The 27,585-nt window shown below is 40.9% G+C and overlaps 1 protein-coding gene and 2 long non-coding RNA genes across 4 annotated transcripts; 1 reads left to right on the forward strand and 2 right to left on the reverse strand.

Annotated features, from left to right (window-relative positions):
- On the forward strand, positions 1 to 27,474 carry gadl1 (glutamate decarboxylase like 1). 2 transcript variants are annotated; one of them, XM_011484949.3, is made up of 15 exons: positions 1 to 186; positions 15,716 to 15,891; positions 15,958 to 16,084; positions 16,657 to 16,747; positions 16,832 to 16,941; positions 18,162 to 18,277; positions 18,945 to 19,024; positions 20,943 to 20,997; positions 21,084 to 21,200; positions 21,281 to 21,345; positions 23,601 to 23,682; positions 23,832 to 24,031; positions 24,603 to 24,654; positions 24,748 to 24,837; positions 26,216 to 27,474. In XM_011484949.3, exons 1-15 carry the CDS (start codon positions 165 to 167, stop codon positions 26,390 to 26,392), a joined length of 1,560 nt encoding a protein of 519 aa, XP_011483251.1. In that variant the 5' UTR covers positions 1 to 164; the 3' UTR covers positions 26,393 to 27,474. The 2 variants fall into 2 exon arrangements, with proteins under 2 accessions (XP_011483251.1, XP_004077778.1); XM_004077730.4 differs by lacking the exon at positions 1 to 186 and adding an exon at positions 12,665 to 12,802.
- On the reverse strand, positions 15,375 to 15,809 carry LOC110016622. Its single transcript, XR_002291936.1, has 2 exons — positions 15,701 to 15,809; positions 15,375 to 15,610 (listed from the first exon to the last, which is right to left on the reverse strand). It is a non-coding gene; the product is annotated as an uncharacterized LOC110016622 (long non-coding RNA).
- LOC110016623 lies at positions 16,082 to 18,155 on the reverse strand. Its single transcript, XR_002291937.2, has 3 exons — positions 17,976 to 18,155; positions 17,814 to 17,876; positions 16,082 to 16,222 (listed from the first exon to the last, which is right to left on the reverse strand). It is a non-coding gene; the product is annotated as an uncharacterized LOC110016623 (long non-coding RNA).
- Positions 27,475 to 27,585: the final 111 nt, after the last annotated feature.

Consider the following 27,585-nt stretch of genomic DNA (forward strand, 5'->3'; position numbering starts at 1 on the left):
TATCCTTTTCTTTCCCTTTCCTGTGTTGTACAGTTCAGTTACCTTTTCCCGTAGATCTTTTGACAGCTCTTTAGCTTTCCCAAAGACTCAGGATCCAGTGCAGCACTGGATAAAGGATCTGTTGGGAGTCCAGAAACTTCAAGACCTTTTGTCCACACACATTGATGACAGACAAACAAGTCACAGGTGAGGATGGTTACCTTCAGCTGCTATTCAAACCCATTTTGATCAGCTTGTGTGCATTTTTTTAGAACAAAATCATCAGGGTGTGTGAACTTTTGAACAGGGTAATTTGGGGACATTTCCTATGTCATTTGAAATTTTTGACAAAAAATGGCTTAACCCAACCACTAACGATGAGTGGAAAAAAAGTTTTTGTGTTATCATTCATATTCTATGAAATAACCAATAAATCAGGATTTCCTCCAGGGTATGTAAACTTATGAGGACAACTATATATACAATTAAAAAAAAAAGAAAATCCAAAAATGTCTTATGAGAAAGTTTGAAGACACTCCTCATCAAGAGTCTGTTGCTTCAGGATGTGGTTAAGAATTCTCCCCACAGAATGAATCTGTTGTTTCCAGATGCCTTCAAAGGATTCTGTTCAGGTGGCGGATGTGATCGCCTGGGGGGTGGTTGTTCTCTATCTGTTACCGTCCGGGTGTTGGGGGGTTCTAGCTGCCCCTGCTGCAGCAGCGAGGGGCAGGGTGTGGGGATGACTGGGCACTCTCCCTCCTTCTTTTTAAATTCCATCATCCATTTTAGAAGAATATAAACACTCAATTGAGCACAGGTGTTAGCTCACCTTTGCACCAATACTTTGCGTGATTGAATGAAATGTTTCACACTAGTTGGTTTGAATGCATAGGTATGCATGTGTGAACATTATTTGTATTGTGTACATGTTGATGTGAACATTTTTGGAGCCAACAGGTGTGTTTATGGCATTTGAGTGTGTGTGTGGACAAGCCCCAACCTCATAGACCTGTGTTACATCTGAACCTCACTCTAGTGATAATAACCATCCAGCAACTTGTTGCTTTATGCTGCTTGATGGTTTTACCCCCCCCCCCCCTTCTATAATGACCCTCCTATCCCCCTCTCTCTAACATCCCTCTCTCTTTTTCCCTCCTTTGCTTTTCCGTCCGGTCCAACACAAAAGATTTTCAAACATGATTAACATGAATAAAGTTTGGCCTCGATTACAAAAGGGGTTTATTCAGACATACCTCTGGTTTGTCAGAAAATTCATAATCACTGTTGTTAAAGTAAAATATGTCCAACACAAGAGGCCTTCAGCTCTCATCTGTTTGCCCAGCTGTTGGACAGGACAAGTTAAAAAAAAAAAGGTTGATATCCAGGTGATGGTTTTTTTTCACAAGCATCTCTAAAATATTTGCATGATTCCACTTTTTTATTGCTTCATGTATCTCCTTCTCTGCACCCACATGTTTGTGACGGTGTCTGACCTCAGGACTGATACTTGACCTTTCCCTTTGTTGGATCTTCTGATGGCGTTTATGCTAGACTATGTGTCGAGTGAGTGTGCCACTCCAATATAAATTGATCTAACAGTGAGACATGTGAAAAACACCCTAGAGCTTTTTACAGTACTTCTCCCACACTTTCCACCAAACATCCCAAAATAGCCTATTGCAACATTAGAGATGGGAGGCTTGTATGCCACCAAACGATCTTGTAGAAATTGGCCATTCTTTACTGTACAGGCTTTGACAATTCTGTTTTGCATAGACACATTCTGAGAATATCTTTCTGATGTCAGAACCTGCTTGTGGAATCCCAAATGCGTGTAATACTTCCTGCTGTGTCCCAGTTCTTGATGTGTCCCCCTAAGACCCACAGGGTTCTGGTCCTGTCCCCTGGGTGCCGGCCTTATGTATATATTCAACTGCGGTTGATCCTGGTCAGGCCATGTTTATAACACCCTAGGGGACCCTCACTCCTCTTAAGCGTCCTCCTCCTTGGCTGGGGGGGGGGCTGCCTTGCTCTCTCCTGGACTAACTGTAGGCTGGGGGGGGGCTGCCTGGAGCGTGGGGGCAGGTATTCCCTGAGGGGACCTGACTCGTACCTGGGGCTGGGGCGGAGGGCTGCTCAGGACTCCTGGGTGGTGGTGGGCCGCCTATCTGGAACTTGGGGTGACCCCCTGGGGCGGGGCACCTCGTTGGGCCCCCTGGGCGCGGTGGGGAGGCTGCTCTACGGGTCAGGCTGGGGCTTGCACTCTCCCCCCCTGCTCTCTGGTGGTGAAGCCGCTGTGGTGGTCCCGCTGGCCCTGCCTGGGATGGCGAATGTGGTTGCCCGGCAGGAGGTCTTTCTCTATCTGCTGTACTGTGCGGGTGTTGGGGGGGGGGGTCCCGGCTGCCACTGCTGCTGCGGTGGGGGGCCTTGGTGGGGGGGGGGGGGGGGGGTGGCCGGGTTTTCTCCCTCTTTTCACATTCCATCATCCACCCCAGGAGGACATAGAAACTCACTCGAGCACAGGTGCTGTCTCACCTTTGCATAGTTTGCGTGACTGAATGAAATGTTTCACATGTGTTAGTCTGAATGCATAAGTATGTGTGTGTGAATGTTAGTGGTAGTATGTCCATGTAGACTTGTTTGTATGTGAACACTTTTGGAACCAACAGGTGTGTTCGTAACGTTTGAGTGTTTGTGTGGACAGGCCCCGCCCATATGATATTTTTCATGCATCTTAACCTGTCAGTTGTGATCATAAAGCTCCAGCAACTTGTTGCTTTCTGACACTTCATGATCTTATTTTCCATCTGGAAAAATCCAAACCTCAGTCTTTCAGAGAGTCCTGGACCACAGCTGAAGTTAGTTGGTGGTTTTTCTTTGCATTCCTAACAATTTTTCTGGCAGTTGTGGCAGAAATGTTTGTGACCATGGTTTGGTTTCAACAGAACGCCTCACTTTCCACTTCTCACAGATTGAACCCTTCTGACTGCCATTCTCAGTTCCTTGTATATCTTCTGAACCTGCTTGTGGAATCTCAAACGTGTGTAATGCCTTCTGCTGTGTCCCAATTTCTGATGTATCCCCATAAGACCCACAGTGGTCTTTGGGAACAATCACAGGATGCTTAGCATCTGACATCTCAGGTTCTTTATTATCAGACACGGTTGTGTGTTTTTCACAAACCTGACATGTTTCAATGAATGTCTTCCGTCTTCGTTAGAGTTGTCATCAGATGGTAGTGATGTGATGTATATAAATGCTTAGCATCTGCCTTCGTCCGACTCTCAAGATTCCACCATGGAATCACAGGATCAGGTTGCTTATATGACTAGTCTCTTTCAGAGCCAGGAGTTCTTGACTGAATTTCTTGACAGCATTCGATAATCTCAAGTATTCTTTCTGCAACATCACCAGCAATGTGATAGAAAGTGGGAAAGCTCAGTTAAAAATGGCGAATACCGCCTAGGAGGGGGATAAATAATTATAAACAAAACTGCTTTTTGAGTCTTCCTGCATGTTTGGGTGATTTATAGACAATATGATGTTTTCAAAGGAGTCTTTATCGTGTTTGACTTTAGTGCTAGGAAGTAAGCTAGACTGTGATAATACTGCTGAACCACCTCCTTTCCCTGAAATCCTGGATTTGTGATTGCTCGGGCTGTGCTTCATTCAGTTTAACATAGTCATCCTGTTGTAGCCAAGTTTCTGTTAAGGCTAGTAGACTAAGTTTGTTATCATTAATTAACTCATTGACTGAGAGGGATTTAGAGGAAAGGGATCCAATTTTTAATAACCCACATTTAATGACGTGGAATGATTCTTCTTGTTGTTATTGAGAGTCCTAGTATCTATTACTTTTAGGTTTCTGTGTCTCACTCCTTTCATTTGGCTCCCAGGACATGAGCTAAAGTTAGGAACTGCTCGACTTTCCCTGCATGGGGTTTGCACCAACGCTAAAGGAGGCTCAGAGGAGAGTTTTAAATTGCTGCTCTGTGCTCTTGTTCTTTGGAAGATCAATGCAGGAATCACAGCAATGACAAGAGAACCACTAGAACAGAAATTGTGCGTTTTTCTGATGCTGGAAACAACAAACTCCATGCTGGGAATAGAAAGACATGTTTTCTATGAATTCAGTTAGTTTTCAACCCAAACTTCTGTAGGAGAATCACTGAAGATCCTGGGTTGACAGGCAAGCTGTTTCTGAGGGACAGATTATTTTATTTTCCTCCAAAGCATGTGTCACGCTGCTTGACTGCGGGAATGCATCTGTGCAGCTCCTGCAGCTTTGAAAGGCTTGAGTAAAAATCACCAGCTAACTGTTGTTTAGAGTGAAAACAATGTGTTTCAGTCACAGTGTCCGTAACTGCCCAGTTTCTCTTTAAAAAGTGGTTAGGTGTGTCATCGGCAGCCTCTTTGAAAACCCTGTGACGATGTCCAGCAACCTTTAGCAGCTTGTGTGCCTTCATTAGAAAAAAATGTAGACTGTAATATCTGATGGGATGTCTTTGCAGCATCTGTGTGAAAATGCTCCGGTTGTTTTCAAGCACTGTTGTGTTCACAGAAAACAACACTATTACACACAAACAGAAAACAGGCTGAGACACCACCATTCATGAACTCCAAACCAAGAGAGGCAACACAATTGAGGCTGCAGGGGCCGAATGCAGCAACAAGGAAACCCCTGTTAAACGGGTCTAGGTAGACGTGTGCTTTCAAGGCTGCAGCTGATAGATGATTACTGGAGTGACAGCAGCACTTTTTTTTAATCTTATCTCTGTGTTACAGCTACGTTTCTTGGAAGCTCTCTTGTTCTCTAGGAACTAAACCAGGATCCAGTAATGAGTTAACATTATATTTGGCCCGTAGTCAAATTCACTGGGCTGGTGGGGGCTTTATTGCTTTAGTGTTTCATGTCTCTTCAGCCAACGACCTGATCAGTGCTGTTCAAGGACAGCAGAAATCCTGAATGCTGTCGTGTTCTCATCTATCTAATAAAGATGAAAGGCTTTGGGAGGATAAAAAGCAGTCATGTATCCTAAAATCAGTGGTGCAGAAGACCCAAACACTGGAGAACCCGAGATATGATGACAGAAGCCTGAATCAGGTTAACTCAAATACATCTGGTGGGGTTTCTCTGCGCTGGACCCTCCAGAAACAAAAAAGAGTGTCAGCAAACGGCCAGAAAAAAATGACTGAATGAGTGGAAAGAGTGAATAACCATGAGGGAACAGTTCTCTCAGATCTCTTAGTGTGTCTCGCGTTTATTGGGACTCACACAGACCGGCATTTAGTGAGGAGTTCTCATCCCTCCTCTGTCTGTTCAACATACAGCCCCCCAGCCTTTTTATGGGATCAACAAACTCCCTTTATTGGAAAGGAATACATTACTTTCCTAGGTCCAAAAATAACTAAATATGCATCTTAACATAAATATAAAATAACCACGGTCTTAACAGAACCAAAACCACATACAACACCAAAAGAAAACCCTCCAGAAAGTTAGTCTAGTGTTCTGCTTCTCTTCTTCCTCTCTGCTGATGGTTTAGTCCATTGGAAGGTAAACAGTTAATAGGGCCCAGCTGATCCTCCTCTGGTTTGTCTTCGTGTGTGCACCCAGGTGGACATCCTGTAGAGGTCAGCCTTGGACGAAGAAGCACCGTTAGCAGAACAGAGACGTTACAGAAAATGAAAACAACAAATGTTCATGCTGAATGCCTAATATTTTTATCCAGTGAAGATGGAGCGACAGCATCGTCACACATTCCAAAAAAAACCTTCATGAACCCCCCCACTATATGGTGGAAGAAGGGTTTTTAGACCTTGAGTGATCCCAGGAGCTTATGCCCCTGGTCGGGTCTCCCACTGAAGACAGGTCCGAGGTGGCAAGCCAGACAAGAGCGGTTCAGAATCCCTTTTATGAGTAGTAGCCTAGGATTATCACCTGGATTGGAGTCACCCCGGCCCCAGGGTTGGGGCTCATATGTGAGCACCTGGTGGCTCGCCACCACCCACTAGGAGAACTCAAAAGGGGCCAATGGAATGTGGTTCGGTTGGCAGTCAAGTGCAGATGCATCATTGGCCTTAACCTTGGTCATGGAACTTGGCTTATGAAAGTTGGAACACAAGCTCTCTGGGTATGAAGGAGCCTGAGCTTGTGTGGTAGGTTGAGATGTACCGGCGAGGTATAGCTCAGCTCACCTCCATGCAGCGGCTGGGCTCTGGAACCCAATCCCTTGAGAGGGGGTTGGACTCTCTACCATTCTGAACTTTCTCAAGGTGAGAGGCGGCGGGGGGCTGGTGTGGGCTTACTTGTGAGCCCCCAGCTCAGCTGTCAAGCTTTGAAGTTCACCCTGATGTATGAGAGGGTCATGTCCCTTTACCTTTGAGTGGAGGATAGGTTGTAATTGAACAGAAGAGTACCTGCCTTTCTTGGTGTCTCCCAGAGGGGTACTTGAATTAGCCCCAACGTGGGACTTCAATGCTCATTTGGGCAATGTCAGTGGCACCTGGAGGGTCGTGATTGGAAGGAATGGCCTCCTTGATCTGAACCTGAGTGTTGTTTTGTTGTTGACATTCTGTGCCCGTCATTGTTTGTCCACAACGAACACCATGTTCGAACACAAGGATCTCCACTAACACACATGGCATCAGGACACCCAAGACAGGAAATCGATTATTGACTTTATAGTCGTTTCAGTTGAAAAAAGGTGACGTGACAAAAAAAATTGTGAGTGAATTTGTTTTTTGTTTCTATTGGAGGTGCCCTTTGTCAGTCATCAGTTTCCGGTTTATTATGAACCACAGCTGTCTTCATTTCAGTTCATTGCCTTCAACTAATAGAAGTGTCTGGTTTTCAGTTTCTCATTGCCAGGTCATCTGTTCTGCTTTTGTCGCCTTTTTGTTTCTCCAGGGATTTTGTCAAATATCAGTTTATTTATTAAATGCTTTATATTCTGCCACTATGCCTAGTTTCCTGCATTCTGGGTCTTTCACCTACTATTCTGAAAATACGCTTGTGAAAAGCCCAAATGACCACTTGTCTTCTCTGACTCTATGGTGACAAATGGGGACCAATAGTTTTGACAACCGAAATACAACTCCAAACTGAAAGCTGAAAAACTGGTGTTGAAACTAAAAATAAATAAAACCAAAAAATGAATATTTCTGCAATTTGAATATTACCCTGATTTTTTTTCAGTTTCAAATAATCTGCTTTTTAAGTTTCAAAACTCAAATTCTCAAAAATTTCAAATCTTTTGTTCACTTTCAAAAAAAATTTTCAGTTTTAAATCATAAATCTCCAGTTTCGACTTTTTGTCAAGTGGGCCCCATGTGGTTTAAAAGTGGACAGAAAATGTGGGCGCCGAATGGGTTAGTTCGCAGTTTCTGTGGTGGCCCCACCTGTGTTTGCCCACTTTGGCTTAAGTGAGCACTCAGTGGGCTGGCTCCCAATGCTAACTTGGCACCCGGTGGACAGCGGAGCTTTACGCTCAAAGAAATGGGATTGATAGATGTGTGCAGAGATTTGTACCCATTTGAAAGAAATTACACCTATTTTTCCACATTCCCACACCACATCCAGTATATTTAAGAATAGACTACTTTTTGAATGGCTGGATGGCTTAGTTGGCTGGATGTAGGAATGTCATGCAGGAAACCTGAGTGTGCAACGAGCCAACATCAAGTATGGGTCCTTCAGCAGGACCCTTTGTGCTGCTGCCTATATGGGTCCCCCTGTGCCTTAAATTAAAGGGGTTGGGTCTGGTAGGGCATCTGGCATAAAAACTCTCCCAAAACTTCTGCCTGAATCAGTGAAAGCTGATCTGCTGTGGCAAAACCATCCATATACATTATATGGATGGATTGGCCGTCACGTGACATACGGTGTGAGACATGTGGCGCCATTTCTATGCATTCAGTCTTGCCTGTCTTACCTAGTGAAGTACTGACAAGCTCCAAACAGGCACGCAAAGAATCACAAAAGGGGACACAATTTTTTGCAATCAACTGCACTGAAAATAAACCGATGTGGAGGAATCACCTTTCACAGTTTAGTAATCACATTTTAATAAAGAGAAATCAGGCTGGGGGTGCGTGAAGCGGCTGCTAGCAAGCTGGTTTTGGTCATTGATATACATTTTATTAATGTTTGATGTGTTTAATTTAATAGTTTTTACCTCAAAATTTGACAAACCTGCTGTTTTCAAGACATGTTGGGTTTGTAGTGCAGGAATAAAATCTATTACTTTCTCAAAAGGCTTTGTAGTTGAAGACTGTGTATTAGACACATTTACAAAATAATTTACACACCTGTATAAAACTTATAAAGTGGCAGTTAGTAGACTAGTTAATGGTAAATTGTTAATTCATTTGGTTCATTTGGTTAAGACATAAGAGGATTTATCAATCTTTGTTATTTTTATGATAAAACACATATAAATGCATTTTTTAACAACAAAATGCTCTCTCAAATGCTCTGCAGATTCGTCATGGCCCAAAATTACTATAAAACTCAATAAGATGCTATAGCTTTGTAAACTTATTAACTGAATTGTTCTTGACAAGTGAGCAGTCATTGGACCAAAATTGATATAAAACGTTTCCCATGCTTATTTCTCTAGCATTTTTGAGGTTTTTCCATACTTTGTCTTGTAAATTGCAGTGGTTATTCTAGATGATTTTAAAGAAATCTTCTATAGAAGTATTTTGTGAGACATGTAGAGGATATCTCTACAGGCCTTCACTCTAGTAAACCTCGAAAGATCTTGGCAGGCTCCAGCAACCATCAGATTCAGTAATTACTATCCCGTCATCAGCAGAAAATCACATACAATGTGTATCACAATGCACATCTACACACATCACAGCTTCAGAAGCACAAACAGCAACAACGGTACACCAATTATTACCAAAGATCTATTAAAACGTCTATTTGAATGTGATTTTTAATATGATTGAGATGTGTTTGACATGTATGTCATGCAAAAATAATAAAATATAATAAAAGTTGTAGTTTGTTCTTAGTTATTTTTCATTATGGTAGATTTTTACAAGGTGTTGCTTACCTAATTTTATTTGCATGTGTGGTAGAGAGAGGTTTTTTCTTTATACAGCACTTTGAGGTGTTTTTAATAGAAAAAGGGCTTTGTTCCTTCACTTTGTCAAGTGTATTAGCCATTCCTGCTATATAACTTCAACAATCTCCCTCCTTTCTGGATTTGGGTGACAAGCATTTACGAGCTCAGGTACAAAGATTTTGGCATTTATGCAAGAGAAACAAATATTGAACATTTAAAAGATGTTAATTTGACAGGAATGCGTTTCCTGCAACACCAAAAGGCGTGGTTATTGGAGATTCACAGGTTAATCTTTAGGGATAGTGAATATAATATACCAAGAGATCAATAATTTTCCAAGCTTTAATTGAAACTATGTTTTGTGAAAATCGGTTAAAGAATTAGGGAGTTAGCCTGATTTTTGTGGTTGATGCCTGCCTGTCCTAAACTGGAACAGCAGGGTTCTGTTGACGTGACTTGATGCATAGCAATGGCGCCTGTGTGCGCACGTCGCTGTGTATAGCAGCAAATAGGCTAAGGCTATTCTATTAAAAAATGTTGAAGGGGGACACCTAACAGGAAAAGTCAAAAGGTGAAAAGAAATACTATTTTTGTATCAAACACAGACAGACACAGAATTGAGCTCTATGACAAAGGGATTAGAGACATTTCTTAGAAAGTATGACTGTATAAGGACGATGTTCTTATAACATTGTCTAACCCGAATGTCACTCTCCTCAATATTTTAATCCTACTTCAAAAACTCTGCACATTCTCCGAATTGAAATTAAATCTGCAGAAAACACAAATTCTTTGATTTTATTATCATCCGCTAAAAGAAATTTTAAAAATGTTCAAATTCAACTTGGGAAACACCAGTATTAAATGTTTAGGTTTACAAATACCCAAGGATTTAAAAATAAAGAAAATATCAAACTAAATTCTTCCAGGCTAATCGTAGAGATTAAAGCAGACATCCAGCGTTGGTCATTATTACCAATAAACCTTTACAATCGGATTGCTGTAATAAAAATTAATCTTATGCCGGTTTCTTTACTTGTTTCAGAGCCTGCCTGGGAATATTCCACCCACACAATTTCAAAATTAATTTAAGGAAAAGTAAAACCTAGAATAAAATTACAGACACTAGCAATAAGAAACGAGGACAGGGGGTTGCAGGTCTCAAGAACTATTACAAAGCAGACAGGCTACCATTGTTGATTGGCTGCTGTGATCCAAGCAATGGTGTGAAATGGAAGGAGATAGATCAATCCTTTTTTGACACACCTCTACAATTACTGCTCAGAGACTACCCCCTCCTGAAGAAACATTCAAACACGCGCCCGTTCTGTAGCTAGATATATGTGACATTAGAAACCTGGTCCAAAATACTTCAACCAAACAATATAGAGAGGGGTCGTAGAACCCAAAGATGGCCACCCGATGACCCTGAATTTCATACCAGCAAATATAGACAAAGGGTTTAAACAGTGTTTACATAAAGGTATTACATGATACTGGAAAAGTTTTGAAAATACATACTTGAAAGTTATCAACAACTACGGTACAATAAGACTTAGGAAAACAAGATTTTTGTTTATTCCTTTAATGAAGAAACTACTTTGACTGACATATAAAGCCCATTAATGAGAAAACTAGGAAACGGATCTAATCAAAATCTTTCTTGACTCGAGTAAAGGTAACATCATAAAAAACAAAAATCTAGATATATTCTTACCTACAAATGCTAAGAAACCTTTCTACAACATACGTTAAAGTCATATGGGAAAAAGAAGCTAGAGTGACAATATCAGATGACGACTGGCTATACAGAAACGAAAGATTAGATTCATAACCCCTGTTGTTAAAATAAAATATGTCCAACACAAGAAGCCTTCAGCTCTCATCTGTTTGCCCAGCTATTGGACAGGTCAAGTTAAAAAAATAAATAAATAAATAAATAAAAGAAACGAAAGATTACTTCATGTGTAAACATGTGGAGAAAATTCAAATGAAAAACACCATTTTTCTTTTATTACACCACTCATATCAAGCAACCACTATAACAAATCAGATGAAGCTCGGCGTTGGCGGGAATGTGGATATATAGCAGGACCGTTTCACATTTTTTGGAGCTGTGATGAGATCAGATCCTATTGGTCTGAGGTGATTAAAACAATCAATAACACAACTGGATTAGATTCACCAAAGGACTTCACAGTGATTTATCTGGAAAATGTACCTCAGGATACTCTAAAAAGTACCTCTGTTTGATAATGTTGGCGGGTGTGAAAAAAGTGATAACCTGGAAATGGCTGAGCAAGGACCCCCAACTCCACAAGGCTGGACGTCAATTCTAATAGATACATAGATCATGGAGAGACTAACCTTTTACTTTTGGACTCGCAATAAACACATTTGCCAAATACTGGGAAAGCTGGACTCCATAAATCAGCAGAACACCTAGAGATGTAATGCCTTTGAATGTATTTGTTTACCCTTTTGTTAGGTCATTAACCAGACATATGCAAATAATTGTTAATGTCAATTTCGGATGCTCTAAATATTCATGGGTTGTTGTCTGCTTTTTCATTTTCACAATAGAAAATTCTAAGTTTGAAAAAAAAAACAGCTTTGCGATGCCTCAGCTACAAATTTGGCATTCAAGGGCCCCACTTGTGTTAATGCAGTCCGCCCATGCAGCAGTGATGGGCTTCTAAGCACCCTGAACCACTCGAATCGTGCTGCTGCTGCTCACACTGGCTCAGCGTGAGCTGGTGTCCTCTTTTTTAAAGCTGCCATTAAACTAGCCCACGTGACATGTGGAAAGATGCTGTAACTTTCCACTGTACGCTCAGATTCAGTAACTTTCCATGCTAGGTGAAAGGACATAGTGCGGCCTTGCAGCAGCGCACATCCAAGTGAAAGTGCGTTTCACAACCTTGAGTTTGAACATGTGTTTCATGCGTGTTTCATTTAACCCCTGCACCAGTTTCTCACCTCTGCCCCACAGAGCCGCTCTGTTTTGGAAACAGACATTTAAGAAAGCACCACTCCATAATAAAGATGAGCTCTTCAGCTTCAATCAAAATGCATCACTGTTGGTTTAAGTGTGAAAGCAAAACCCACTGACCTTTCACGAATAAAGACTGCACGCTGTGTGATAAGGCTCCCAAGCAAAGGTCACAAAACCTTCTCTACATCCAACATGTCATTTTTGCACTGAGAATGTAGGTGATGAAAGTCTTCTGCTGGCTAACAGCAGGCGCTTAGATGATAAAGATTCATGGCTCTGATAGAACTCCACCTATCAGTCTTATCTTTAAAATCCCATTTGTCTGTGTTGCCGATGAATGATTACCCTGCTGTGAGACCGCTGGAACCAATGGTTTGACCCACCAACAACATACGTCTTATTCAGTCCTGCCGTTGATTTTAGGAAATATTTAGAGTGTATCCAAATGCATATATGGAAATGAGTCTCCATGGCTCCATTCAACAGGCGGGGTGTGTGTGCTTCACTGCTGATGTAATTTACAGGATGGCATTTCTATAAGCTATCAGTAGAGGTTGAATAGAGCAGCTCTGTGTGATGCTATAGATTTTTCTTGGTAGCTTCCTCTGGCTTCAGTGGGAAATTCCATGACATCAGGACTTGTGTATAAATACAGGCATCATTGCAGTTGGAGTCCAATCAGGCACGTGGAGCAAAATTCTTCAACATCTCATCTGAGAAGTGGCTTTGAGCATGGAGCAACACATGAATGGTGAGTTCAGGAGGAGGATTTCAAATGTTAGAGCAGAAGTGAACTGTGTCTTAACCCAGCCACAAAGGACTTCAGCTGTTATGTCTGTAAAATTAACTCCAATAACACAGAGCAGTGAGTTCTACCTGACTTTGGGTCACATCTGCACAGTTCTCTACTTAGTTACCTCTGCTGTTTTTACTAAAACATCCATCAGTGCTTTAATGTTCTGTTTCATGCAGCAGAATCTGAAGTTTGTGCTGGTCATGGGTTCACACGGGTGCACCATCAACTCAGTGCACTTCTCAAGGACACCTCTATGTCAGCAGTGGGTGGGGCGGTTGCTTTCATCTTTTTTTGTTGCTGACTTTAGTGCAAAAAAAAAAAACAACTTTGTAAAAATAAGATAATTTTCAAACCCAAGGTAAGAAAAACAAATGTGAACATGAAGACGCCTCTATGACGGCAGAGGTTGGGGTGAATGTTAGGTGGCCCTTGTTTCTAATTAAGAACTAAATTTCCACTTTTCAGAGCCCCAAATAAAATTTATTCTTGAAAGTGATTATCTAGAGAGGGCACTAGCTCAAAGCAGATGGTGGCAAAAAACAATGTTGGATTAGATTCAACCTTCCAATCTTAAAGACAGTTTTATGTCTTTAAGATTGGAAGGTTAAAAACCTTAAAAGCAGAAAAAGAAATAACCTTGTAGGTGTTCTTAAGTTACATGCATGTTATTACATACATGTTTGTGTCCCCTGGGCAATATCCTAAACTAGTAATTGATGTTGAGCCTTTGAACCGTAAAGAAAATATGCAGAAGTGACCAATAACTGTGTGGTTAAATGAAAAAAGCAGCTGCTTTTGGTTTCTATTAATTTAGCACAAGCTAAAAGTATGACTGTTGTGGAAGTCTCAGAAGTCTTGGTAAAAACACTGTCATTGTTGATAAAAAAAGACTGCACTCATGACGTGACTTAGCGCTGAGCGCTTTTGTCTGAACAAAACAGTTGTTTGGTAATGCTGCAGGATCCTTCTTACTCTGAGTGCATTTTCTGCAGCAGCTCACTGACCTCTCTCATGTTTCATCACGTGTCCTCACACTGCAGCACAAGTCTGGTTCAGGTGGACCACAGCCGCCGTTTCACTGCTGCTTCTCCCATCCATGCATTTGTACGACTTCATGAGTTAAAACCACAGCTGTCAGTCATGTGTCAGACGACTTTTCATGGCATTTAACCAACATTTGGATCAATTTCGAATCCAACTTTATATATTTAGCACTTTTCCTGCTACATATTAAAATAAGAAGTACGAAATACTAGTCAAGAGTAGCAATCATATTAAAAATAAATAAAAACAAATAAAATCCCAACACACATATACATCCCACAAATGCCAAATAAAAATAAATCAAATTCTTATTAATAAAAATTAAATTAAAACATGTGGACATGTAAAAAGATGAGTTGTGAGGTTTTTTTCAAAAGCCTCCGCAGTGGATGAAGCCCTCTCATTTTCAGTCGGGCTGTCCCGACTGAAGAACAGTCTGACTTTTGGGACTACCAGCAGATCTGCACCTCATGACCTAAGGGCTCTGGAGGCCCATACACTAAAAGTACATCTAATTCCATTTAAGCTTTTATAAAATAACCTTAAAATGGATCCTAAATTTGACTGGGAGCAAAGATTTCAAAATTGGAGTCATATGCTTTTTCTTTCTGGTTCTAGTTACAAGGCGAGCAGCTAAGTTTAGAACAAGCTGCAGCCGATTGACGGTATTTTTCTTAACGCCAGAAAGAAGGGCGTTACAGTAATCTTTTCTAGATGTTATATAAGCGTATATTTATATTTCAGCACTGGCTGATCAAGTACAGAAAAATATCTTCAATGTAGAAAGAAGTTTTCATTTTTCCACTTTCTTCAAACAGAGAGGCCTCTCCAAAACCACCCTATGTCTACACGCATAAGAACAGGCGTCAGCAGCCTGACAACCTTAACATTTTTCACATTAGCATTATCTCTTAGGCCGCTTTAAACTGTTCTCACACACAACAGGGATTCTATATTGTGAGCTTCTTCGTCCACTAAATTCATCCACTAATCATCTTCAAGTGGACACGCCATGCTGCTTCACCTCTCTGAAAACAAACTAACCTTCAACTAAACCTGCTCCAGGCCAGGTTATGTTCAGAGCATGAGTTGCTATGGGAACTAAGCATACCCTGAAACATACCTCCATTTGTGGAACCGAAAGCTGAGATTATCCGCTTCCTTAGTCTCAAACTTACCGTGGTAACTAGCATAACCTGCTTTCTGGAAAACCCTCCTGCTGTTTGTCGCTCAGGTGCAGATTTTCAATGTGTCAAATGCTTCTCAACCCTGAACCATTCGAACCATTCAAGCATCATGAAAGCTTTGGTTTCACTCTGACACTGACATGTGTCAGAGTGATTATTTATGAATCAGAATGTTTACATTGTCTCAGTCATGTCTGCGTTCCAGGTCTGTCCCTCCACACCTCTGCGCAGGAGTTCTATCTCTAGTCTGTTGACGCGTCAAGTTTGGAGCAAAAAGCAGGCGAATCGGAAACAGGTCCGGGTTTCAAAATAAAACTTTAATTTCGTTTCCTATTTACGGTGCTCATGCGATAACACACACGACAAAAGTGTAATTGTGGAAGTTCAAAACCATAGGATCATTTATGACACAAAACATGTATTTTACAAGGACTCAGGAAGGCCTTGGGGTCTGGTAAGTGTTGGATGATCGAAGAGAGCAGGACTAACTACTTGACATGGGGGTGACGGAACAAACCACTCCTCTGGAATCCTGGATGGACGGGAGACAAAACGGAGTCTACGTAAATTAGGAAATTCAGGGTAACAGTCAAGTCCAAAGACCTGAACCTGATGGTCTGACCTTCCCTCTCTCCAGGCCAGGGCCCTGAGGCTGGCTTCAGGCATCTTAGCAAATGCTGTCCAGCTGTTAGAGATGGTCCTGCCCTGAAGGAACCACCTGTAGAGATGAGTGCAGCGGAGCGCTTCATCCATGAAGCCATGGAAGTGATCATTGATGAAGCAGTGAAAAAGGCCACTGATGTCCAAGAAAAGGTAAACCTTTAGTTTACTGTGCACCTCATTTTGATTCTTCCTGACTGTTTTCTCCTACTATAACAGGTTTGTGAGTGGCAGTCCCCTGAAAAGCTGAGAGAGCTGCTGGACCTGGAGCTGAAAGATGGAGGGGAGTCTGACTCCAAAATTCTGCAGCACTGCAAAAATGCCATCAGATACAGCGTCAAGACCAGTAAGACTTCATGTTCAGGACCTGAAGGTCTCCCACATAATGTACCGTTATATGTGCAGTAAAAGGTGGAGTAGCTCTGTAACAGACTGGTGACCTTGAGTCCTGAAAGCTGGGATAGGCCTTTAGCAGCCTTGTGACCTTGAAAGGGTACAAAAAAATTGGTTGGATGGACAATGGAGTAACTCAATAACTATCTCTACACCAAAAAAAACCAGAAGACTTTAAATCAACTAAGCTTTAAATGTGTTGTACATTTTTACATTGTGTGACAAAAGTCAATCCTGGAAACCAACACAACAGCGGGAAAACACATCGTGAGCACTTTTGAGAAGGTACAACTGTTAAATGACGAAGGAGGAAGCCAAACCTTCTAGTCAGTAAAAACACATGGTCAAAAAACAATGCATCCTTTGTAGAGAAAAGAATAAGTGCAGGTGTAATAGAACTATCTGATTTGATAATAATAATAAAAAAAGAAGAATTATTCTGCTGCAAAAAACAGCTGATATCTCACCAACCAGCCAGCTGCAGGAGGTTTTTCATTGCACTAAGCTGATTCTTTACTTTTGCAGGTCATCCTCGTTTTTTTAACCAGCTGTTCGCAGGGTTGGAGCCTTACTCTATGGTGGCGAGCTTCATCACCGAAGCCGTCAAAACCAGTCTGTAAGTGATCACCTTTTATTGTTGTTATTAAGAGTTCAAAAGTGCTTGTTTCAGGAGACTCTTGTGTCGTGTGATTTGGATCAGGTACACATATGAGGTGGCACCAGTCTTTACTTTGATGGAGGATGCTGTGCTGAAAAAGATGATGGAGTTGATCGGCTGGGATGAGGGAGGAGATGGAATCTTTAATCCAGGTATATCAGTGAAAACATGTATAAAACCTGTGTGGAGCCAGGCTGTGTGTTTTATCCCCCCCCCCCCCCCCCCCCTTTTCTCTTTTGGTGAAAACACCAAAGGCAGAGAGCAAAGATTGATTAGAAATCAGTACAAGAGTTCTTTAGAAAAAAAAAACTGTTGTTTATCTGATGTTTTCATGATGTTGTGACTTCCTTTCTCATTGCATTTAACCTAATATCATATTTTAAAATAACATCTATAGTTTTTCTTTGTAAAACGATGGAATAATTTGGTCTTTAGACATTTTATCCAACAGTCAACTTGGCTGGTGCGTCAAAAATGAGATTTTGGTCTCTGGGGTTTTGACTTTAAACTTGGAGTATCAAACCAAACACAGCAAAACCCATTTCCAGGATGTTGCTACCAAAAATGCTCTGCTAAGTGCGTTGTAGTGTTTCTCTTTTGGAGATGTTAGGGGTAGCTCCCAAAACATCTGCTGGATTGTTCTGGAAACATTTTTACAGCTTGTTATTAGTGGAACTTTGTGTTAGAGCCAAAATCCAAATGAGATCTAAATTAAATCATTTCCGTTACACATATTCCATATTTTTTAATTGTTGTTAAATAAAGCAAAAGCAGGGAGAAAAAAATTGATCAAAAATCAAAAATCAAATTTTAAATGGAAAAAAAAAATCAGAGCTTTTTTTTGGCCATACTTTGGGTAGGTTTTGTTTGGAATAACCATTATAATACACTCAAAAGTTAAAAAAAATATTTTGTGTGATAAAGGTCCTTTAACAAACAGTACAATATCAAGAACAACACCAGTAACATAAATGTGAGCACCTTGTTTGTGTCTCTGGCCTACAGTGAATAAAATGTCTTGTACCTGGTGCAGCGCCACACCGACTTTCACGCCCAGTCCATAATCCCTCAGAAGATACAGATGATCCTAAAAACACAATAAATACAAAATCAATAACAAATAAAGGTCAATTTACAAAAGTACAATCATTCATGCCAGATCTAGCTGAAAGAGCTCAAAATACACCTGATCAAACAAACGAAAATGGCAGCAGCTCACTTCCTCTATCAGCCTTCTTCTTATAGGGTTGGTGACAGCGCCCTCATCTGGTGCCTCCTGTTTGAGTTACAACTCAAAGAAATACATGTTGGTCATAAAGCATTCCATTTTTTTACCCTGCAAGTTAATTGTTGGAAACGATCTTTCTTCCAGGTGGTTCAATGTCCAACATGTATGCTGTGAATCTGGCCAGGTACCGGTTCTGCCCAGACATTAAGGAGGTTGGGCTTTATAATGCTCCACGACTGGTCATGTTTACATCACAGGAAGTGAGTGTCTTCATCAACTCTTCAAAAGCATAATTGAGAAAGAGAGATTTGGGATCCAACATGATCAACTGCTGATGATCAGAAAAAGGCACCAAAAAAAAAGCCATTTGTGAAAGGAGCAAGGACTGGACTTGTGTTTCATTCTTTGGACCGGAGCTGCTCAGCAATCTGTCTGCTCAGTCCAATTAGCATTTATGAACCAACAATGTTCATTTGGGCATAGAGAGGAGTGAACCAATCAGACGCCCCAACTGTCCCCCAACTCCATCTGGTTGAAGCCCATCTACTATACTATTATAACATGTAGTTGTAGCGTTAGATAAACTAATTCTTCTCTAAGAGTCCTTATACATCGCCTGTCCGTCCTGGGAGAGCATCCCTGCTTTATGTGGACATCCCTAAGGCCTTTCATTTTTTTCTGGAACTTTTTTAGAGGTTTTTCCTTACCAAGAAGGAGGGTCTTAGGGTAGGGATGCCCAGTTTAGCCTAGCCTGTTTAGTTTTGTTTGGCAATCACCTATTGAATTCTATGACTTCATTTTTTTTATGATTTCATGTTCTTATACAATTACTGGTAGGAAGCCCATAGAGATGACAATTGTTGTAATATTGGGCTATGTAAAGAAAACTGAATTAAACTGAATTGAAAAATGTGTTGCCTTTTTCAGGGACATTACTCCATTTCTAAAGCTGCAGCTTTGCTGGGACTTGGCACTAAAAATGTTTATGCGGTTCCATCCGATGACAGGTAACCTGCCTCAGACAACACAAACATCTTCTGTGAGGAGTAAAGATAGAAGTTTCTTTAAGTCTTAAGGCTGCATTGGCTCTTCATGTCTTTGGACTAAAATGTTTCACTCATGTGTGCAATGTTTTATACAGGGCCTCCTTCATGCTTCCTTTATGTTATTAGCAGTTCTCCCATTTTTAAAAATTTTCTCCAACTTTAGGAGTTATAACTATCTTTCTATCCAGCTGTCCATCTGCTACCGCAAACTTTCTCTTAATCGTTCCCAGGTTTTCTGCATAATTGATAATGGACAAGAAGCAAATTCAGGGTGATGGAAAAAGAGAAGACGTGTAGCAAATCATGAATGGATACATGGACCCTTAAAAAAAATTACATTTTGGTTTCTCCAACTCAACCTTCTGCACCCTCTTTGCACACACCAACCACCCTTTACATCCTCCTTCTCTACATCCATGAAACTCCTCTTTGGTCTTTCCGCGGGCATCTTTCCTGGAAGCTCCAACCTCAGCATCCTCTACCAACATCATCACCGGCCCTCGTCTCAGTGTGTCCAAACATCTCTGTCCATTTCATTTACATTTAACAAAGTTCTTCAAAGTTGTCATTCCACCTTTTCATCAAATTTGTGGAACCAATTAAGATATTTCTATTCCTGTCCTTGACCACACTAAACTTCTACACGTTATTTATTTTATATTAAGACACATTTTGCTTTCAGGGGTTCCTCCTTTTAGATTTAAAAAAGATGAAAAAGTGGAGTTAAGAACAAACACACAAAGAGAAACAAAAAAAAGACTAATTGTGACACAGGTTAGTTATTTAACAAACACACATAAACACACTTTGTGTGTGTGTGTGTGTGTGTTTGTGTGTGCGCACACACACAAACAAAGTAATAAATGTGAGACCACACACAAACACACACGCGCGCACGCTCACACACACACACACACACATACATAATAGCTCTCACTTTGACCTCTCATCCCAAGATAGCTTTACAGAAAATATTCAGGTAGTCAAAACACAGAACATATATTATATTGAAATATGGAAATGGAAAATTGAGGGTCGTGAAAACAAAGACAGATAAATATTTTGAGAGAGCTCCCCTACAAAATGTCAAAGATGTGCAGAAACTAACAGAAGAGGGAAGGTTATTCTGTTCTTTGGGAACTGAAACCCTCATTGCGTATTTTCCTGAATTTCAATGAAATCTGGGGACGTGAAAATAAATGTGATAAGTATGACGGAGGTTGTGTTGTGAACTTAATGGTATTACACATGTCTTTATGAATGCATTCAAAAATGAACTGTAAGCAGTGATTTGGTCTTTGAGCTGATGGTGAGAACCAACCATGCAGCATGGTGTCATGTAGGGGCAGCGGAGAAGAAAATGACAGAAGTGACTGCAAATGGCTTATGTCTGTCCCTCCATCTCTCCTCTAATTTCTTTGTGTCTGTTTGTTACGAAATAAAAGCATTATTTGGAGGCAACTGCTAGTTTGAAGGGGATATGGGACACCACCAACTGTGTTTACCTGAACTTGGATGTGGCACACAAATTCATGAGATTTGGCCTCTTGTGGCTGCATTGAACCCATACAGTGAATGAAAACTATTATTGGGAATAATGAAAAACAGAAAATCTAACAGAATTTTAAATCTGTTCTTCTATCATCAAATGAAATAGTTCCACTCTCCTCTTGTTTGGTTGTGCAAAACCCCACCATTGTATCTGCAACTGTATGGGCAAAGTCAATCTTCTTCCTCCATCAATACATTGAAAGAAGCAACACCCAGGACTGTTTGCTGGATTTACACTGTTTCCAAAAATGTTGAGAAAATATTGTGTGTCCTCTTGTATACGTATGTGTGTGCATAATTAACAAGCCTTTTCTTTTCTTGTTTCAAGAGGAAAGATGATTCCTTCAGCCCTGGAAGAGAAAATAGAGTTGGCACGCAGTGAAGTAAGGCAGTCCCCTTATTATTATTACCTGTCGAGTCCATACTGCCCCCTGCAGACATGTTACTGTCTTTATCGATACTTGTTCAGGGCGCCGTCCCCTTCTTTGTGAACGCCACCGCAGGAACCACGGTGTTTGGAGCCTTCGATCCTGTGGACGAGATCGCAGACATCTGTGAGAGGCACAGTCTGTGGCTGCATGTGGATGTCAGCTCCTTCTCTTATTCACTCTTCAGCATACATCAGTGTAGGAACATTTAACCAGTTCTTCGTCTTAATGTCCTCAGGCATGTTGGGGGGGAGCAGCTCTGGTTTCCAACCAACATAAACACCTGCTAAAAGGCATTCACAGGTAAAGAAAGGAACATGAAGATTGTGCTGTATGAAAGATCAACTAGGAAAAAAATTAATTTCTTTGCCATTAGTAATGACTAATCAATTTTCTTGCTGTCTGTGTCAAATCTGTTATGTTAGGGAATTGTGCTTTGAATAGCAAATAATCAAAATTATTTATTTGAAGGTCTATTGTGAATTTTAAATCTTCTGAATTCTTTTTGTTCAACAATTGAAAGAACTCATATTTATTTTTCTTTAAACTGCTTTAAAATCTGCTTTTCTCTCCTGTGACTCTTGCAAACAAGCTAAATGCTTTTTAGCAAACACTTTGAAATCCTTTTTTCTGCCACAAACGTTCTGTGAAAAACTTTTTGATATCTCGCGATGGGATACCCCCATATGTGTTACCCAGAAGCACTCATCTCATTGCAACAATTCTGATTGGCTGGTAATCACCCCACTAGCTTCACTTGTCCGAAACTAGGCAGTGTTACAACACAACATCAAAGATTTGCTATTTGAAGCTAAGCTTTATCTTTAATATTTATACTTTTATGCAATCCTTGTTGGACCGGATGGAAAAAGAAAAGAGGGGGAGTGAGTGGGATGTTAGAGATGAGGGGTAAGGGGTTAGGATGGGAGAGATAGAGGGGGTGGGGGAGCAGTCGATAATACAGAGTCATAACATAAGAGTGTCACAAGTATATTGCATGACTTAGTTCTCACATTCACACACCGATGCAGACCAACATATAGTCTGCACACAACTATTTACAGGATATAAATGTATTAATACAAAGAGGATTGTCTCACAGGGCGGACCCACTGGATGTGTCCTTAGATGGGAAACTGCATGCTATTGGTAGCTGGGGCACACAGTGACATCCGTATGCAGTGTCTCTGCCTACAGAGAGGGTCTGGAAACTGAACTATGTGCAAAATCTTCTTATATCCAAAGAGGATAAGGATTTCAAAAGTGCAAAGAGCTTATAAGGCTGTCAGAGCACTAAATACTTCTTCCATGCTCTCTGTGTACCCATTAGAACTGTATGGTCTGGTTGGTACACAAGAGATCCAGTGCTGTGCTGTCCAAGACACATCCATGGAAATGAGGGTGTTTCAGGAGCAGCCCACATGGCGCAGCCTGACCATCCAATTCAAAAGGCCAGCAGAGGGTCTGGCTCTCTTTGAGTTAAAATTGAAAAGCCTTGCACACTCCAGCTCAGTGTCAGTGGCACAGAAAATCTGCCCCAGCAGTAGGACAGCCATAAATGCCCCAGCAGCAAGTCAGCAGACTGTCAGCTGCCAGCCCAATCTCTCCACTTGAGAGAGAATCCTGGATTTTCCCCATTCCCTGATCCCCCTGCTCCAGCTGAGAGATACATCTGCTGATCTGAGTGACATTTCAACCTATGTCCAAATATATCCCTCTAACAGTTAATATCTCAGGCTTTTGGAACCAGTCTTACAAGTACGCAAAACCCAACCCGGCTTTAGTGCTGAACGTGGTTGATTCTCATGGATACATTCTTCTCACCTGATGGTTAGAGGATGTAGATTCTGTGTTTTGTGTGTGCTCTGTTCATCTACTTTAAAAGGACTCAGAAGTCTCATAAAAACAGTTCAATTTTTCATGACATGGAGACTCATTGGGTAAACCATCACAAAACAAATGCTCTCTCCCTTGATTGTGGAAGCATGTATGTTTTTGTATATCACTTGTGGTTCTCTAGCCTCTGTTGGCCTGCAAGCCTGCTCTGCTAGGTGTTTGACTGCCTCCTGGGTTTTTACAGGATTGTTTCTATCCACAACATTTGTGCGACAGCGAGTTGGTCTTCACATCTGTTTTTATACATTTTACATCTCTGCTATAGGCTCTAATTGCCAGTGGATTTTCACATGATCAGGCAAATAGGTCCTGATTATTGGTGAGTGTTTGAGATAAGCTTGTTTGGCAATGTGGAAATCTCTGTATCTCATAGCAAGACATTGAAACACATGCTATGAAAGAGAACTTTAGGTTACTTGCGGTACCCTGGTTTTTTAAGTAAATGTCAGGTGTCTAACCAGAAAGCTGGGTGAAAGTGACAAAAGGTGCGTATCTTGAAGGATTTTTCTACTTATGGAGGGAGGTGACAATCAACATCCAATCAGGATTTGCAAAAAAGACAAGTGCTTCCGAGGAACATGTGGCACACACCATGGCGAGACATCTCACCCATGCTACTTGGAGAACCAAGTAACCTAAAGGTTGTTCTTTTTACCCAAAAGAGCGGATTCTGTGGCTTGGAACCCACACAAAATGTTGATGGCTTGTCTGCAGTGTTCAGCATTCCTGATTAAAGATAAAACGGTAAGAAAAGATGCTTTACTTCCTGAAATAAGCACTGATACAAAATCCAGAAAATGGGACTGCTCAGCAGTGCAGCATTTTCAGCACGTGGAGGGCAAAACCTCCTCATTGTCTAGAGCCTGAGTGTGTGAAAGACTGTTTTCTTTCAGAGTCTCCTCCAACGCTGCCACTCTGCAAAGGCCTCCTACCTCTTTCAGCAGGACAAATTCTACGACGTGAGCTATGACACAGGGGACAAGTCGGTCCAGTGCAGCAGGAAGCCCGATGCTTTTAAGTTCTGGCTCATGTGGAAGGCTTTGGGATCCTCAGAGCTTGAGCGGAGGGTTGACAGAGCTCTGGCTATGGCAAGGTAGGTCTGAGGTAGCACACCTGTGGAGCTAGCTCAGGACAAACTAAAGTTGTGCTCAAATGTTGACATTCCCTGATGACTTTGTTCTAAAACCACACACACAAGCTGGTACAAACGGTAATTAATTATTAGTAGTATTAGTAAATAATTTTTATACCACCCAACCACTAACTATGAATGAAAAATACAAATTTGTGTTTTCATTCTTAGTCACTTAAAATAGACCAAGAAATCATAATTTCTTCCAACGTATGTAAACTTATGAGCACAACTGCATCAGCCTGCAGCCTGAAGCTGTGTTAAAGCTACCAAAAAGAAGTGTCCCTATGATAATGCCACTTCCCAGACTGGATGCAGGACAGTTAACTGAAGCACAGCAATGACAGCATGTGTTGATCTAAAAAACAGAAGACAACTTTTATTCAATGTCAATATGTGTATAATTATGAGTTTATGTTTCGTTTTATGAAGGAATGCAAAGAGTCATGTTTACATGTGATAGTTTTTGCAACACAACTCTGAGCTGTTAGTCACATAAGATTGTAATCATGAAAAATGTTCCTTCTTTCAGATATCTTGCTCAAACATTCAAGAAAAGAGAGGGATTTCATTTGTTAATGGAAGTGAGTTGTTGTTCCCATAAATTCTTCAAGCTTGTTTTTTATTTTAGTCCATCAGTTCATGATTTAGTACAAAACTTTTCATTCTCTCATCAGCCTGAATATTCAAATGTTTGCTTCTGGTACGTTCCACCGGCTCTGAGAGGTCTTCCTGATGGCCCTGAACTCTGGAGAAAGCTGCACACTGTAAGAGTATAACTTTGCTTCCAGTGAGATGTATAGGTTAGAGTCGCTACGCTAGCTGGTTACGTACGCAAAGCTGGACGTCATATTGGATAGGTCGAGATGCCGGCTCACTGTGCTCCAAACAGAGCTGGAAAAACAAGGATATGGCCTTCCACAAGTAAACGATTACTATCAGCTGATAAAGGAGAACTTTTAGTTTAGGAAGATCTGAGTGAGTTTTCAGAATAGTGAACATTTAGGCTGATCTTGTAGTCTATTCAAAGTCAAATGTAGCATTAGACTTTGCACTATTTCCATGTTTTCCGCCAGGACCACTTATCTTTTTTTGCTTTTTGGGGGATGACCCTCTGAATTGAAACATATTACGAAGTAGAGAAAAAGAAACTAACCAGGATTCGCTCAGTAGTGCCGAGCAAAGACCGTGGTGTGTTGCGACTGGCTCCGCCTCGACAAGGCCTGGCCGCTGCGTGCTTTACCTCGCCACACCGGGGCCGTGGACTGAAGTGGTCCTTCTGCCCTCTTTCCCATCTGGACCGGCGCGACTGTCAACTGGGTTACACTGTTCTCAGTCTATTCCGACCACGTCTTGCCGCCTCGGACAGGGACTGACCCATTTACAACGGACGCAAATGGTCTGTGGCAATGTGGGCTACCCCCGACTCATTCTGAAACACAGACACTTTGTGTAAATCTTAGTCTGTGTGTAGATTTGAATAAAATCACAACTATTTATCAGTTACGCATTGCGTTTCCTATATATTGATGAATTCACTTATAGAAAAGTTTGAAATGTCGTTCATCCATGTCTTGTACAAAAACATTAATACCATGACCTGGGTTTTATTTTTGTGATGATCAGTTTTTTGGTCTTTTTAAAATCAAACAAAAATTAAGCATTTTGTGGTCAGTTTACTGTATCTGCTACGCCGTGTTTCGTTGATTACAGATCTTATCAATATGGCGTCGCTCTTTACGTATCTTGGACAATGGTAACAGGCTAGTGTAGCATCTCTACCAAAATATCATTGTTTACTGCAGTCTGTGTGTTGATGTTCTTGCTCTAAAAGCTGCTGGGGTTTGCAGCAGTGATAGTTATGGATCATAATTTGGGTGGGTAAATAAATATTTAAATCAATGCTAACTTAGAAAACAAATATTGATTCATTCAATCCATCAAAGACTTACCTAAATGAACAGTAATTCTGGTATTTATACGTTTTCGCTTGTTAGTTTGTTAGTTTTTTGTTTTTGTTTGTAAAAATGCATTATTTTATTAATATTAGTTGCATCATTGTTCATATTGTGCAAGTCACATAAAAACCTTTCTTTGTCATGAACCAAAAGAAATTTCAGTGCAGCATGTTCTGGCCTCCTCCAGGTGGCTCCTGTGATTAAAGAGCGCATGATGAAGACAGGCAGCATGATGATAGGTTACCAGACCCATGGGGACAAGCCTAACTTCTTCAGGATGGTGGTCATCAATCCCCAAGTCAGCAAACAGGACCTGGACTTCGTCCTGGATGAGATCCATAGCCTGGGAAAGGACTTAAGATGAATCATGTAAACCTTTTAAAGACCTGCAGACAGCAGCAGCAGATCACAGTGAATTTCTGTCCCCTCCAGTACATCCAGACAGTTCATAATGGTGTCGGGTGTTTGCTAAATATGGTTATTGTGTGTGACAGCGCATGACTTTTAGAATCTTTTTGTTGAAATATATATAATCAAGACATCACCATCTTTCAGTTATGTTTACAATATATTCTAAATTTTAATCTTCCGTGCGTTCAGGAACATTTGCTGTCTACATCTTTTCTTGAAGAAAGACACCATGATGTTTCCATGGTGATCATAAATGTGTCTCCATACCACAGGATTTCTGTTCTTCAGTTCAGACATGAAGAAGGTACTTAAATGAGCAGCCAGATGTTATTAGAAACCTGAATGCTGAGGAACAGGAATTCTGTGATAACATGACCTGTATGAATGACAACCTTCAGTCTGTGGGCCATGTGAAGTGCCACATGGTTCCAACCTTGGACCTCTGTTGTTCAACATGTTTCCACTGATCAGATCATTCACTTAAATCATGTTACATACTGAATGTATCCCAATGACTTTGAGCTTTATGTAGCTTTGTCACAAAACCATCATCAGACTCTCTGCTGATGCAGATAAACTCCTGGATGTAGTCAAACTTGCTCCAGCTGAAAAACTAAAAGACTGAATGAAAGAAGGAATAAAACTGAACAGCTGATTTCCAGAGGTTTGAAGACCAATATTCAGAAATTTTGTAGTCATGATAGACTCAGATCTGAGCTTCAGCCACACATGGAGACCACTGAGAAAATCGATTTTTACCATCTACAGTACAGACAATTCAAATGAATGGGAGGGTGTGTCCATACTTTTGGTATGTACTGTAGGTCAAACAGAGATTGAAGCTAAAGTATTCTTCTCCTGCTGGCTGGACTACTGTGACAGTATTCCATCTGGAGCTCCATCAGTTTTTTGTTCTGTTTTATTTAGTTATGCTTTTGTCGTGTAATTGTGCTGCATCCTGTATTATTGTACTTGCGGTACAAGTAAAACTATGCTGCCTTTACTATAGAAGCTTTAATAAAACATATGTCCTGATTTGTTTGTCCTCCTTTCGTTGTTTATACAAACAGAGCCGGAAAAACAATTATTTGACTGAACTGCGTCACATTTTCCACAGCAAGCTTGTGAATCTGAAGAGAGCAGAGT

This window comes from Oryzias latipes, chromosome 16 (genome assembly GCF_002234675.1).
Source record: "Oryzias latipes chromosome 16, ASM223467v1".
Lineage (NCBI taxonomy): Eukaryota > Metazoa > Chordata > Actinopteri > Beloniformes > Adrianichthyidae > Oryzias > Oryzias latipes.